This window comes from Salmo trutta, chromosome 15 (genome assembly GCF_901001165.1).
Source record: "Salmo trutta chromosome 15, fSalTru1.1, whole genome shotgun sequence".
Classification (NCBI taxonomy): Eukaryota; Metazoa; Chordata; class Actinopteri; order Salmoniformes; family Salmonidae; genus Salmo; species Salmo trutta.
This window is the reverse complement of record NC_042971.1, coordinates 59,561,081-59,576,876: the sequence shown is the minus strand read 5'-3', so window position 1 is coordinate 59,576,876 and position 15,796 is coordinate 59,561,081. Positions and strand designations below refer to the sequence as shown.

General features: G+C 42.9%; 2 protein-coding genes and 1 long non-coding RNA gene across 13 annotated transcripts in view; 1 reads left to right on the top strand and 2 right to left on the bottom strand.

Annotated features, from left to right (window-relative positions):
- alpk2 (alpha-kinase 2) overlaps positions 1 to 2,726 on the top strand; it is a 28,031-nt gene extending 25,305 nt beyond the window's left edge. Inside the window, exons 8-11 of the mRNA XM_029692378.1 lie at positions 120 to 208; positions 466 to 683; positions 879 to 927; positions 1,066 to 2,726. Of these exons, the coding sequence (XP_029548238.1) occupies positions 120 to 208; positions 466 to 683; positions 879 to 927; positions 1,066 to 1,270 (561 nt within the window). The 3' untranslated portion in view covers positions 1,271 to 2,726. The remainder of the gene's footprint in view (positions 1 to 119; positions 209 to 465; positions 684 to 878; positions 928 to 1,065) is intronic.
- An 805-nt stretch (positions 2,727 to 3,531) lies between these two features.
- Positions 3,532 to 6,474, bottom strand: LOC115149471 (uncharacterized). The gene is made up of 2 exons (XR_003866877.1): positions 6,094 to 6,474; positions 3,532 to 3,858 (listed from the first exon to the last, which is right to left on the bottom strand). It is a non-coding gene; the product is annotated as an uncharacterized LOC115149471 (long non-coding RNA).
- Positions 6,475 to 14,035: 7,561 nt separating this feature from the next.
- Positions 14,036 to 15,796, bottom strand: part of nedd4l (NEDD4 like E3 ubiquitin protein ligase) — a 109,544-nt gene continuing 107,783 nt past the window's right edge. For all 11 annotated transcript variants that reach the window (XM_029692374.1, XM_029692375.1, XM_029692376.1 and 8 more), the window contains one exon: positions 14,036 to 14,236. In XM_029692374.1, coding sequence (XP_029548234.1) covers positions 14,134 to 14,236 — 103 coding nt within the window. In that variant the 3' untranslated portion in view covers positions 14,036 to 14,133. The remainder of the gene's footprint in view (positions 14,237 to 15,796) is intronic.

Here is a 15,796-nt window from a genome sequence, read left to right as displayed (position 1 = left end):
TGTAATACTCTGACCCAGGGTTGGGGTCAATTTCATTTCAATTCAGTCACTTCCTGAACTTTGTTGTAACCATCAGCAGAACTGCTCAGATTTAACATATGTGTATTGTGTGATTCCAGGAGTGCCATGTTCAGAACACAGCCAGAGAGTACATCAAGGTCTGGACAGCCGTGGCCCAGACACAGGAAGCCTTCGGAGAGGTTCCAGAGTGAGTATGATGTCATCGCTGTCACATCATCATCTGGCGGGGTGTGAGCCTGTAAATCCCAGTGTCAAATCCCTAGATGACATCTTTTCTCCTGCCGTTGTGTCCTTGTGTCCCACTCAATTTAACCCCTAAACTTCACTCCAGCTCACCTTGTGTTCCGATCTCTCTGTTAAAGCAAAAACATGACATCTTTTTGTTCCAGTGAAATATGCAAAACAGTAACCTTCCTGTTTCATCCTCTTCTCTCCCCCTTCCAGGATTATTCCAATATACCTGGTCCACCGCCCGTCTAACGACATCCCGTATGCCACCCTGGAAGAGGAGCTGATGGGGGAGTTTGTCAAGTACTCTGTTCGGGATGGGAAGGAGATCAACCTGAAGAGGAGAGACTCAGAGGCAGGACAGAAGTGTTGTACTTTCCAGCACTGGGTCTACCACAAGACTGAGGGTAACCTGCTCGTCACTGACATGCAAGGTAGGTTACCGCATCTGCACAGTGAGCCAAGGTCCAGTCTGGCTACTGTACTTAACAGCAGTGCGAAGAAAGTACGAGATTAGAAATATAAATCATATATTTACTGTATAAGCATGTGTGACAACTGCTGCTTAAAAAAGGGCTTTGTAAATAACTTGAATGACTGATATTTAATTTTTTCTCGTTTCATTGTAGGAGTTGGCATGAGATTGACAGATGTTGGAATAGCCACGTGTAAGAAAGGGTGAGTAGTGAAAAATAAATATAATACAAAACCTGATGGTTTAAATCAAAACGATACAAACACTGTTTTCACCTGTGTGTATTGTACATTACGCCTCACAAACCACATGCAATGTCTGGTTCTTTTTTTGTTCTCTAGATACAAGGGGTTCAAGGGAAACTGTGCCACGTCATTCATTGATCAGTTCAAAGCCTTGCATCTGTGCAACAAGTACTGTGAGATCCTTGGACTCAAGTCTTTACAGCCAAAACCCAAAAAGACTGTGGTCCCTAAACCCAAGCCTACTCAACCTGCCACAAAGACTAAAAAGACTATCGGACCCACCGTGAAGAGCAAATCCTGATAGGAGGAGGGCCTTTACATTTTAACATTGTCTCATTCAGATAAGAATCTATTTTTACAAGAGAGACCTGATAGTAGACCTAACAGATTTGATACTGGGGAATATCGCCCAATGAATAAACCTGATCTACAATACACTAGAGCACTACCCGGATACGTGCTTGTCTATCTGGTGTATAAAGAGACTGTTGGGTCAATGGAAGTACGGCTGTATGAATAAATGTACTGAAGATGTCCTGAAGTGTCATAGACGTCTGCCAGTACTCTTCAGTCAATCTACCTAGAGAGGATCTGCTGCTGTCAACCATGAAGGGCTTGTCTCATTCAGTTGAATAGGTTCTCCCATGTATTTCTCACGCTGTGATGAAGTTGTGATGATTAGAACGAAGAGGCAATATAATCAGAGATAATAGGTTTCTACCATCTCTGGTATTGTTTCTCTCTTTGATGAGGTAGCATAGCTATAGGCTATGTTGTTTCTTCTGTGTTTTGTTGGTATTCTTTTAGTGTATTTAATTTTTTGGTACTTTTTGAGGACACGTTTAAACACATAATTATTGTGTAAGAACATACATACTGCAAGGAAATTATATAAATCATAGGACTACAATTTTATGCATTTTCTTTGATGTACATGATGAGTGAAAATCTACATTTTATATATTTGTGTTACATGCGTTTGTTTTTGATTTTGTCTTTTGTTGTTGTAAGGTAACTAGAGGTTGCCAATACTTTGAAATGATGTATAACAGATATTTAAGATGTACAGTATCAAACTGAAAAATATATGATGGTACGGTAATGGTACTGCAATAGCAGCGATATGGTAGTAGCCTGCAACACACGTACAGTGACAGTGACAGAATAATGAAGGACCAGTCAGAGTGAGAGAACACCACTTCGCCCCCTGAGATCTCCTCCTCTTGACATCCCAAGCCAGCTGTCTGATGTGCTTGGTCAGGCCAGAATGCCTCGAGCTATGCTGCCCCTGCAGTCTGCCTCAGAGATAAAACGACTCAATATCGCCATCTGCCGGCATTTTGAGCTACCTCAGCGCTAGGCTACAGTAAACAATGTCCGCCATGTCTGAGTAATCGTCCAGCGGAGGTATTCATTCATACTGTCTCTCCGATTCAATACAAAACAAATGATCCAAATCACCATATGGATATTGGGTTATATGTAATCGGATATTGCCTTTTCCATTTTTATTAGAGTGTAATACTTCTCTGGAGCTTTGCTTGTGATGTTTGATAAGTTATATATTATCTTGTGATGTTGGTGGCGCAGCACTCTCAAGTGAATGTGAGTCATGTAGGGCCCTGATACCGATTTATGAATGTATGTTTTTCCTAAACACTTCTCAGTATTTGGTATTCAGACTTAACGTATTCAGTTGCCTCTGTGGGTGTGGCTACCTTGCACGCTCTGAATAAATGTCATTCAACCACTGAAAACCCTCCCACTTGCTGGCCAACAGATTTTCTCGTGAACTTTTCATTCAGTGGGGTTTTCAGTACATGTATCTTAAATACAGAATATACTGTAGGAATCAATGAAAGACAGCCATCTATTTGTCTCTTTTTCAGCACCAACTGGTAGATTTAAAAACACTTTGATCTTGTAGATTATTTAGGCACATTTGGGGGTTAGGAAATAGACTATGTATGAATAAAATAAACGGTTTGGAGAGCCTTTATGCACAGAATATATTGATGAGTAAAACATTCATCCTGAATGTTGTCATAGTCAAGTTCAATACATGAAATATTGGAAGGTGGAAAAAAGTGTACAATAAGGTTTGAACAATAAAATCCAGCCTAACTCTCACTAATCATCAAGCGTCCAGTCATCTTGAACCGTGCGCCAGGCTCCAGGTTTAACCTGCTATGTGCAGGCTGAGTTCTATAATGACGCAAACAGGCTACGTTACGTGGCCCCCAATTATTGCACAACGTTAGCCTAATATAATCCAATAATACTAGGGAGCCTCAGAAACAATTTACAAGGACGTGACAGGGGAAAGAAAGGTAAATGGAATGAAATGATGCAAAAATAAATATATGTGGGTATTACTGACGGTGGCTAACGATAGTGGCTAATATTTAACATGATACAAATTGTAAATCAAAACAGAGAAAAACTCGGGCATATAATCCAAACATTCTAAAACGCGAACATCAACTCAGCAGTTTCAGCACCTTCAAAAGCCTGTAGCTTGGGTCTCCAAATGTCATCCAAGAAAATCACAAGGGCACGCAATTAAAATCGCAATGGCACAGCTATTTATGTCCTATTTCAATGTGGACACAATACATTTCATGTTGATATGATTTTCAGTTTGCTTCCATACGGCTGGTTACACAGTCCACTTCTCCAAACGGATTACTCATTTATTTAGGTCTTATAAATGTATCAATTAAGGTGCACGGAGAATGCTGTTATTTCTATTTGAAAAAGAAAGCAGATGCTTTTTCCCACTTGGAACCGGCAGGTTCGCTTGACTTTATTCATGGTTTCCTTGTAGTTTTTCTTCCCCCTTCTGCTGCAGTGGAGGCTGCTGAGGGGAGGACGGCTCATAATAATGGCCTGGAACAGAGAGAATGGAATGGTATCAAACACCTGGAAACCATGTTTTTGATGTATTTGATACCATTCCACAGATTCCACTCCAGCCATTACCATGAGCCCCTCCTCCCCAATTAAGGTGCCACCAACCTCCTGTGATTGTCTGAAAACCAATGTCCCCATTAACACTGTAGGCTCCCTGTTTGTGTCCCAGGAAGTGTTGTTTTTCTGCCTAGTGATTCTCACTGAAACACTCAACTTTATTGGAATTTAAACTTCCGAAGTGTGAAAGGTCATGTCCTACAGCCATTAAACTAGACACCAAAGACCAACATTATGTAAGTAGAGATTTGTTTTTAATTTGGTTTCATTGACAACAACATAGACAGCACAGAGGACGCAATACCGTTTTCCTCCAGCATCACACGAAAACACAATGGGTCATGTATCTTATCTCTTAAAGATGTCTGTGCATTAGTAACACAGTATAACATGTAGGCAGAGAAGGAAATGGGTCAGCAAGCATCTGAAGCTTCATGTTTAAAAAAAATCTGTAATCACTTACATTGCAGTCAGCATGTGACCAATCACGACTAGTCATATTAAAATCTCATCCAGCCAAACTTTACTCAAACAACAAACTTTATGTGCTCTCTGTATTTAGTTTATTACCTTATTTCCCATGGTGGGTAGGAGGAAAACATGCAACAACAATCCCCTATCAAACCAGCAACAACAAGATTCAAGGCCTGTGAAGAGAGAACCAAAGCGCATTGAGTTAACCAACCAGGATATATGGCCATGGACGGTGTGACCCTTACTTCACCTCCATTATCTCTGTTTGACTGACCTCAGGACATGGGGTCGCTGTGACGCTGTTCTCTTCTCACCGTAGCTATATAGTGTAATAATGGCGTTTGACAGCAGAGGACACAAACACCATTGTCACACTCCACAGCTTCGGAGGATAAAGATGGAGGGAGGGAATATCTGGGATGTGGGGGGAGATAGAGAGAAATTAGTCATCTATTGTACATTTGTCCCTGGTGAATTTCATAGGCTGTTGGATGTGTTTCAATGTAGAAATGACCACCTACAAATAGTATTTCAGTCTTAAAATGAATTTAGACTGATAACTAGTGAGACAGCCATGTCACAGTACAGACTCTCTGACCAAGGCCCAACTCCCCCGATTGCTCAGTTTGGCCGGGTGGCCAACTCTATGAAGAGTCTTGGTGGTTCCAAACTTCTTCCATTTAAGAATGATGGAGGCCACTGTATTATTGTGGACCTTCAATGCTGCAGGCATTTTTTGGTACCCTTCCCCAGATATGTGCCTCGACACAATCCTGTCTCGGAGCTCTACGAAAAATTCCTTCGACATGGCTTGGTTTTTGCTCTGTCATCTGTGGGACCTTATATAGACAGGTGTGTGTGATCGATGTGCAACTTATGTAAATAAGGTATTTCTGTTTCTATATTTGTAATACATTTGCAAAACAATGTAGAAACCTGTGTACGTTTTGTCAATATGGGGTATTGTGTGTATATTGCTGAGGATTACATTTAAAAAAAAATCAAATTTAGAATAAGGCTGTAACATAACAAAATGTGGAATAAGTCAAGGGGTCTGAATACTTTCCGAAGGCACAGGTGTACTACAGTAGAATATAGTATATAAAGATATATACAGGTGTATTACAGTAGGAAGTAGTATATAAAGATATATTCAGTTGTGTTACAGCAGGAAGTAGTACATAAAGATATATTCAGTTGTGCTACAGTAGGAAGTAGTACATAAATATATAAAGATATATACAACTGTACTACAGTAGGATATAATATATAAATATGTAAAGATATATTCAGTTGTGTTACAGCAGGAAGTAGTATATAAAGATATACAGATGTATACAAGTGTACTATAGTAGGAAGTAGTATATAAAGATATATACAGGTGTACTACAGTAGGATGTACAGGTCTGCCGTGTAAAGGCTCATTTCTCCTCACATTATGAGCTTCTGTGACCATTCATCCATCTGCAGTAAGGCTCTACTCAGCAATGTGAATAAACCTGCCGCTTGTCAGACGGAGCAGTCGGTCTAGTCCGGTCCAGTCCGATCCAGTCTAGTCCGATGCAGTCTCGTCCGGTCTAGTACGAAATACACCAATTCCCCCTCTTTGATGGTGTAGACTTGTGTTAGTTTCTGATTACCACTAGATGACGTGCTCCTTGAGATCCTACGGTAACTCACCGTGAGACTACTTGTTGGTGGACCGTCTTGGCATCTCTCGTCGTTCCACTCCCTCTCTATAGGCCCCAGGACAGGACTGCCCTCTTTCTCTCTGAGTGCATCCAAAACGACACCATTTTCCCTGTATGCTCAAGTGGTGCCATTTTAGACAAAGCATGTGTCTCTTTCTTTGTACCGTCTCATCCAGGCTCTTCAGTAAAGACCAGGTAGCCCTACAGGTCCAGTCCGGTCTGCAGCAGTCCATGGTGGGTTGACGCAGGTCTGTGGTCTGTGGAGAGGTGCAGGTGTGTGGACAGAGAGACAGTCAGCATTTGGGAATGTTGCTTTCCCTTCACCTCCCTTTATGTAGCCAGAAGGGGGTTGTATGGACGAACAGTTAATTCCCCTCAGTGATAAGCGGCAGAGAAGTATCGATTGACCCTGACTAAGTAGTGGAGGAGGGGGCACCAACACACTAACCTGGTAGGGGTAGACAGGCAGGCATCTACAGTACCTATTTCACATTCAGCTATTACTCATAAAGACACTATCTTACACAATATCTTTGTAACTGTAATTTACAGAAACTATAATTATAAAGACAGGAACTGTAAGGTAGCAACTTTACTTTCCATTCATTGCATGTATTGCCCACCATCTTTTTGTGTGCTTAGTGTTTTTTTTAAGGATCTAATACCAGTGAAGAGCCTGATCCTCATGCCAATGAGAGAACACGAAACCCCATACGACCACAGATGTTATCTTAGTACGACGGAACTGTACATATCACTGTCTGCATGGTGCAGTGTTCTTCTGAAGTCTTACACAAAGTCCCCTTGCCTGTCACCATCCTCTAGTCTACTGTAACCTGCAGTATGAACAATTCAAATTGTCGACAGCTTGACTTTGAAAAGTTGGACATGGCCTGGGGTCAGGGATGAGAGAAGAATCTCGAAATCTTACCTTCAGCCGTTGTTTACAAACTGTCATAACAGATCTGACAATTAATTAATATTCAAATAAACCACATTTGTTGTGACTTACAGTATGTTGGTACTCTTAATGATGTGATCTTGTGAACAATAATCATACTATTTACCTTTTCACATCTCCAACAACAAGCTTTCCCCAAAGAAAAGTCAGCACACAGTGTACATGATACACTATATATACACAAAAGTATGTGGACACCCTTTCAAATTAGTGGATTCGGCTATTTTAGCCACACCCATAGCTGGCAGGTGTACACAGCCATGTAATCTCCATAGACAAACAATGGCAGTAAAATGGCCTTACTGAAGAGCTCAGTGACTTTCAACGTGGCACCGTCATAAGATGCCACCTTTCCAACAAGTCAGTTTATCAAATTTCTGCCCTGCTAGAGCTGCACCGGTCAACTGTAAGTGCTGTTATTGTTAAGTGAAAATGTCTAGGAGCAACAACGGCTCAGCCTTGAAGTGGTAGGCGCTTAGTGCGTAAAAATCACCTGTCTTCGGTTGCAACACTCACTACCGAGTTCCAAACTGCCTCTGGAAGCAATATCAGTGCAATAACTGTTTGTTGGAAGCTTCATGAAATGGGTTTCCATGGCCGAGCAGCTGCACACATGCCTATGATCACCATGCGCAATGCCAAGCGTCGGCTGGAGTGGTGTAAAGCTCGCCGCCATTGGACTCTGGAGCAGTGGAAACGCATTCTCTGGAGTGATGAATCACGCTTCACCATCTGGCTGGACAAATCTGGGTTTGGCAGATGCCAGGAGAACACTACCTGCCCGAATGCATTGTGCCAACTGTAAAGTTTGGTGGAGGAGGAATAATTGTCTGGGGCTGTTTTTCATGGGTCAGGCCCTTTAGTTCCAGTGAAGGGAGATCTTAACGCTACAGCATACGACATTCTAGACGATTCTGTGCTTCCAACTTTGTGGCAACAGTTTGGGGAAGGCCCTTTCCTGTTTCAGCATGACAATGCCCCAGTGCACAGAGCGAGGTCAATACAGAAATGGTTTGTCGAGATCGGTGTTGAAGAACTTGACTGGCCTGCACAGAGCCCTGACCTCAACCCCATCGAACACCTTTGGGATGAATTGTAACGCCGACTGCGAGCCAGACCTAATTGCCCAACATCATTGCCCGACCTCACTAATGCTCGAGGCTGAATGTAAGCAAGTCCCCACAGCAATGTTCCAACATCTAGTGGAAAGCTTTCCCAGAAGAGTGGAGGCTGTTACAGCAGCAAAGGGGGGAACAACTCCATATTAACACCCATGATTTTGGAATGAGATGTTGTACGAGCAGGTGTCCACATACTGCTCATGTAGTGTATGTCAAAATGTAATTGATGTTACTCTGAGCATTTTTCTGTGTTACAATATCTAGTCCCAAAAGAGGTCAACTGAGGTCAAGTTAATCCAGAAACCTGTGGCTCATTGATAGGTCACTGATTGAAACGACACACCACCTTGGGTACGCTCAGTACTTCTCTTACTAAATATCTTTCATTGAAAATAAAAAGTGTTACTACCAGTTGGTGACAGTGCAGTTGTGCAGCAGTTTACACCCAGCTGTCCTCTCTAGTTTTATAAAAACAGCCGTGTTGCTGGAAGGATTTCTGGCCCCTGGTTTATTTGTGAGAGACAGAGAGAGCTAGCGAGGGGGCTTGATAACATGTGCCAGGACAAACAGGCTGATTTTATTTGCTCGTCCTTGGAACACATAAAGTCCTAGATCGCCCGTGTGAATGAACTGGGTTTCCTTCACCGAAACAAAAAACACTTGCACGCACACACCTGCCTCACAGCATCATCAACAGCTTTGTGTAATGTATGCCTAGGCATTTGTCTTTACGAAATGATATGACACTCAATGAAATGTCACCATATAGCTAGACTTCTGCCCAGTCCTCACAATGAAATGTCACAATATAGCTAGACTTCTGCCCAGTCCTCACAATATAGCTAGACTTCTGCCCAGTACTCACAATGAAATGTCACAATATAGCTAGACTTCTGCCCAGTCCTCACAATATAGCTAGACTTCTGCCCAGTCCCCACAATATAGCTAGACTTCTGCCCAGTCCTCACAATATAGCTAGACTTCTGCCCAGTCCTCACAATATAGCTAGACTTCTGCCCAGTACTCACAATGAAATGTCACAATATAGCTAGACTTCTGCCCAGTACTCACAATGAAATGTCACAATATAGCTAGACTTCTGCCCAGTCCTCACAATGAAATGTCACAATATAGCTAGACTTCTGCCCAGTACTCACAATATAGCAAGACTTCTGCCCAGTACTCACAATATAGCTAGACTTCTGCCCAGTACTCACAATATAGCAAGACTTCTGCCCAGTACTCACAATATAGCTAGACTTCTGCCCAGTACTCACAATATAGCAAGACTTCTGCCCAGTACTCACAATGAAATGTCACCATATAGCTAGACTTCTGCCCAGTACTCACAATGAAATGTCACAATATAGCTAGACTTCTGCCCAGTCCTCACAATATAGCTAGACTTCTGCCCAATACTCACAATGAAATGTCACAATATAGCAAGACTTCTGCCCAGTACTCACAATATAGCTAGACTTCTGCCCAGTACTCACAATACAGCTAGACTTCTGCCCAGTCCTCACAATATAGCTAGACTTATTCCCAGTACTCACAATGAAATGTCACAATATAGCTAGACTTCTGCCCAGTACTCACAATATAGCTAGACTTCTGCCCAGTACTCACAATGAAATGTCACAATATAGCTAGACTTCTGCCCAGTACTCACAATATAGCTAGACTTCTGCCCAATACTCACAATGAAATGTCACCATATAGCTAGACTTCTGCCCAGTACTCACAATGAAATGTCACAATATAGCTAGACTTCTGCCCAGTCCTCACAATGAAATGTCACCATATAGCTAGACTTCTGTCCAGTACTCACAATGAAATGTCACCATATAGCTAGACTTCTGCCCAGTACTCACAATGAAATGTCACAATATAGCTAGACTTCTGCCCAGTACTCACAATATAGCTAGACTTCTGCCCAGTACTCACAATACAGCTAGACTTCTGCCCAGTCCTCACAATATAGCTAGACTTCTGCCCAGTACTCACAATGAAATGTCACAATATAGCTAGACTTCTGCCCAGTCCTCACAATGAAATGTCACAATATAGCTAGACTTCTGCCCAGTCCTCACAATGCAATGTCACAATATAGCTAGACTTCTGCCCAGTCCTCACAATATAGCTAGACTTCTGCCCAGTCCTCACAATATAGCTAGACTTCTGCCCAGTACTCACAATGAAATGTCACCATATAGCTAGACTTCTGCCCAGTCCTCACAATATAGCTAGACTTCTGCCCAGTACTCACAATGAAATGTCACCATATAGCTAGACTTCTGCCCAGTCCTCACAATGAAATGTCACCATATAGCTAGACTTCTGTCCAGTACTCACAATGAAATGTCACCATATAGCTAGACTTCTGCCCAGTACTCACAATGAAATGTCACAATATAGCTAGACTTCTGTCCAGTACTCACAATGAAATGTCACCATATAGCTAGACTTCTGCCCAGTCCTCACAATGAAATGTCACCATATAGCTAGACTTCTGTCCAGTACTCACAATGAAATGTCACCATATAGCTAGACTTCTGCCCAGTACTCACAATGAAATGTCACAATATAGCTAGACTTCTGCCCAGTACTCACAATATAGCTAGACTCTGCCCAGTACTCACAATGAAATGTCACAATATAGCTAGACTTCTGCCCAGTCCTCACAATATAGCTAGACTTCTGCCCAGTACTCACAATGAAATGTCACAATATAGCTAGACTTCTGCCCAGTACTCACAATGAAATGTCACAATATAGCTAGACTTCTGCCCAGTACTCACAATGAAATGTCACAATATAGCTAGACTTCTGCCCAGTACTCATAATGAAATGTCACAATAGCTGCTCTCTTCTTCCTGGAAAAGTCAAGGACATGACCACTTTATTCTGGTCAAGGGAAGTTGGTTTAAAGTAAAACCTGCGAGCTTAAACAGTGGAATGTTGGGAAACGTTTGCTATTGCATAAATAAATGGAACAGAAAACCACTATAATTGTTAAAGGGAGAGCATTGTCTCAAAATGTAATATCCGAAACACTATGTTAAATAACATGGGAAAATTAGGGGTACTTAAGCAGTTAAACTCTGAGGCCTTTTTTGGGTGCATTTTCACCTAAAACGACGTACCCAAAGTCAACAGAAAACTCTAATAAGTATTATTGGATGTTAAAACAAGAACCATTTCACGCAACAACACTGAGTTTCCATGTTTCAGTTTTAATTTGACTCAAGTTATATGAACCGCAAGGGCTTGTTGTGGAGTTGTGGAATTTAACAAAAGTGAACTTTTAATTTTCCCCATTAATAAAACAGAACAACCCCTAAAAAACAAGTACATAAGGAGAGGGAGGAATCTAGTGAACCACTTAGTGGAGCAGGAACAGAGGGATGAACAGATAACGGAGAGGAGGAGAGGAAGAGAGAGAGAGAGAGAGGAGGACGAGTGTGAAGATCCATTCTTCACGACTGTCACTTTATATTAGCAGCAGGCAGATTTACAAGACTATTGGTATAAGCCCAAATGGCACCCTATTCCCTATATAGTGCACTACTTTTGACTAAGGCCCATAGAGCTCTGGTCAAAAGTAGTGCACTACATTGGGAATAGGGTGCCAATTGGGACATCATTTAGATATTGCACCGGGGTAAACAGGTGCTCTTCTCAATGAAAAATAAATCACATTCAAGTTAATGATAAAAGACATACGACAGGCAGGTAGGCATCATGACCTTAGTGTGATGGATAAAGTGCCCTTTAGGTTTAGTGGTGTTAAAAAATAAGAAAATAAACAATACCAAAACAAGCCAAAACCAAGTCTGCATCGCAAATGGCACCCTGTTACTTAGTGCACCACTTTTGACCAGGGCCCAAAGGCCCCTCTGACCAGGACCGATAGGGCTCTCTGACCAGGGCCCATAGGGCTCTCTGACCAGGGCCTATAGGGCTCTCTGACCAGGGCCTATAGGGCTCTCTGACCAGGACCCATAGGGCTCTCTGACCAGGGACCATAGGGCCCTCTGACCAGGACCATAGGGCTCTCTGACCAGGACCCATAGGGCTCTCTGACCAGGACCCATAGGGCTCTCTGACCAGGGCCCATAGGGCTCTCTGACCAGGGCCCATAGGGCTCTCTGACCAGGGCCCATAGGGCTCTCTGACCAGGGCCCATAGGGCTCTCTGACCAGGACCCATAGGGCTCTCTGACCAGGGCCCATAGGGCTCTCTGACCAGGGCCCATAGGGCTCTCTGACCAGGGCCCATAAGGGCTCTCTGACCAGGGCCCATAGGGCTCTCTGACCAGGGCCCGTAGGGCTCTCTGACCAGGGCCCGTAGGGCCCTCTGACCAGGGCCCATAGGGCTCTCTGACCAGGGCCCATAGGGCTCTGGTCAAAAGTAATGCACTATTATAGGGAATAGGGTGGTATTTGGAACACAACAGACATGTTCTATTGGAAGAACTTGCTGCTCTTCTATTAGTGGCAAATCACAGCCACCTCTCACAGTTCATGTTCATGTGTTAATCATTATTAATACTTTATTATTAAATGTTATACATGTATTTATAATAATGAAACAATTTCTAAATGTTTTTCAAGAAATGAATTTACAGCATTATAAACAGGGAAGGATAAGCATAACAGTATTGATATTACCATTGTGAGGAAAACCTCTGAGTTCACAAAATGGTTCCTTTTTATCCCAAGAAGGATCTTAGTTTAAACCAAGGAGAATAAGCAAACACAAGATAACATTTTCATGCTGTTTTCATAGCACTACAATAACCATGTTATTATTTAAGTCACCCTAATATCATTGTTTCCAATGGCCAGATTTACAGTCTTCTTATACACAGTCAAAATAGTAAACAACGTTTATCATCGGTACAAATAAGTCAGAAGTGTGTTTTCCATAAGAATGATAATAATAACGATATTAAAATTCAAATAAAAATTATCCCGTTCCTTCTTGGCTTGCAAAATAAAATAATAACGAGTCCTTGTAGTGAGAAAAAGCCCCGTGCATTTCCCTGGTGGATAGACCTGATTCTACAGACAGGTAGAGGGAGGGAGGGAGGGAGGGAGGGAGGGAGGGAGGGAGGGAGGGAGGGAGGGAGGGAGAGAGAGAGAGAGAGAGGGGGAAAGAGAGAGAGAAGAGAGAGAGGGGGAAAGAGAGAGAAGAGAAAGGGAGAGAGAGGAAGGGAGGGAGAAGTAGGGAGAGAGGTGGGACCAGGCAGGCATAGTAGTCGAACAGTGAGAGAGACACGGCTAGGCTTATATCCTCATTAGTGAATCTGTGATTGGTTAGCATTCCTAAGGTTATCTGGTAGTGTAGTACTGTAGCAGTAAGGTAACCTGGAGAGGAGTTAAGTAGTGATTGATCAATGCAGGATTCCAATCGATCAGTGATTATATATACACAATGCAGTAACCAGCAGGTTAACTTAGAGAGAGGAGTAGTAATTTGATTCCTTTCATACAGAATGCAGTAACCAGCAGGTTAAGGCTATGCACTCCACAGCACAGTGAAGTCACAGGGATGGTGGGTGTCAAATACAACAACAGGAGAGATATTCATATTGAAAAGCATCAGAGATTCCAGCACTGCAGATTTCAGACAGGGGTGCAGTGTTTTGCATTGGCTGCACTGTAGTGGCCATGTTCCCCAGCACCTTGACATAGGAGAAGACAGACAAGGCTCGTTGTCTCTGTCACATTCACTACAGTCTCAAAGTAACCTCGGTGGTTGATCATGTGCATATAACATGCTTGCAGGATGACCCTGCTACGGCCACGGTCTGCAGCTGTAGAATGGCAGTTAGTCAGTTGTTGTTTTTTTAACGTTCTGTGGCAGTTGGTTTTTAAACGTTCTGTCCTGTGGTGGTGTGTCGTCTCTGTGGTGGTATTCAACCAAGATGGCTGACGTTAGTTTAATCGACACCCTCGAAGCCTTGAGCGTTCTCCACAGCCATCAGCAGCCTCTCTCGGAGGTCATCAAACGACTCGTAGGTAGGCAGGTCCAGCCTGTTGAAGCTGGAGAAGAGAATCACAGGATTTGTTATCTCTCACAGCAGTCTGATTTATTCAGGATACATTTATAGAGGATAATGTGATATTAATACCAGGGCGAAATAATGGAAACACTCAAATGAAACAGACTATAAATTGTAGAATAGTAAATCATCATATCGACAACCCATAGAAAACACAGTACATTCAGAAAGTATTCAGACACAGTGACTTTTTCCACATTTGGTTACGTTACAGCCTTATTGAAAAATTGATTAAATAGTTTTTTTCCCCACTCATCAATCTACACATAATACCCCATAATGACAAAGCAAAAACTGTTTTTTATGTAAAAATGTACATAAGTATTCCGATCCTTTACTCAGTACTTTGTTGAAGTACCTTTGGCAGCGATTACAGCCTTGAGTCTTGTTGGGTATGACGCTACAAGCTTGACACACCTGTATTTGGGGAGTTTCTCCCATTCTTCTCTGCAGATCCTCTCAAGCTCTGTCAGGTTGGATGGGGAGCGTCGCTGGACAGCTATTTTCAGGTCTCTCCAGAGATGTTTGATCTGGTTCAGGTCCAGGTTCTTGCTGGGCCACTCAAGGACATTCAGAGACCTGTCCCGAATCTCCTCCTGTGTTGTCTGGGCTGTGTACTTAGGGTCGTTGTCCTGTTGGAAGGTGAACCTTCACCCCAGTCTAAGGTCCTGAGTGCTCTAGAGCAGGTTTTCATCAAGGATCGCTCTGTACTTTGCTCCGTTCAGCTTTCCCTCGACCCTGACTAGTCTTCTAGTCCCTGCCGCTGAAAAACATCCCCACAACATGATGCTGCCAACACCATGTACATCGTAGGGATGGTGCCAGGTTTCTTCCAGATGTGACGGTTGGCATTCGGGCCAAATAATTCAATCTTGGTTTCATCAGACCAGAGAATCTTGTTTCTCATGGTCAGAGTCCTTTACAAACTCCAAGTGGGCTGTCATGTGCCTTTTTACTGAGAAGTGGCTTCCGTCTGGCCACTCTGCCATAAAGGCCTGATTGGTGGAGTGCTGCAGAGATGGTTGTCCTTCTGGAAGGTTCTCCCATCTCCACAGAGGAACTCTGGAGCTTTGTCAGAGTGACCATCGGGTTCTTGGTCACCTCCCTGACCAAGGCCCTTCTGGCCCAATTGCTCAGTTTGGCTGGGCGTCCAGCTCTAGGAAGAGTCTTGGTGGTTCCAAACTCCTTCCATTTAAGAATGATGGAGGCCACTGTGTTCTTGGGGACCTTCAATGCAGCAGACCTTTTTTGGTACCCTTCCCCAGATCTGTGCCTCGACACAATCCTGTCTCGGAGCTCTACGGACAATTCCTTCGACCTCATGGCTTGGTTTTTGCTCTGACATGACATCATCTGTGGGACCTTATATAAACGGTTGTGCGCCTTTACAAATCATGTCAAATCAATTGAATTTACCACAGGTGGACTCCAATCAAATTGTAGAAACATCTCAAGGATGATCAATGGAAACAGGATGCATATGAGCTCAATTTCAAGTCTCATGGGAAAAGGTCTGAATACTTATGTAAATAAGGTATGT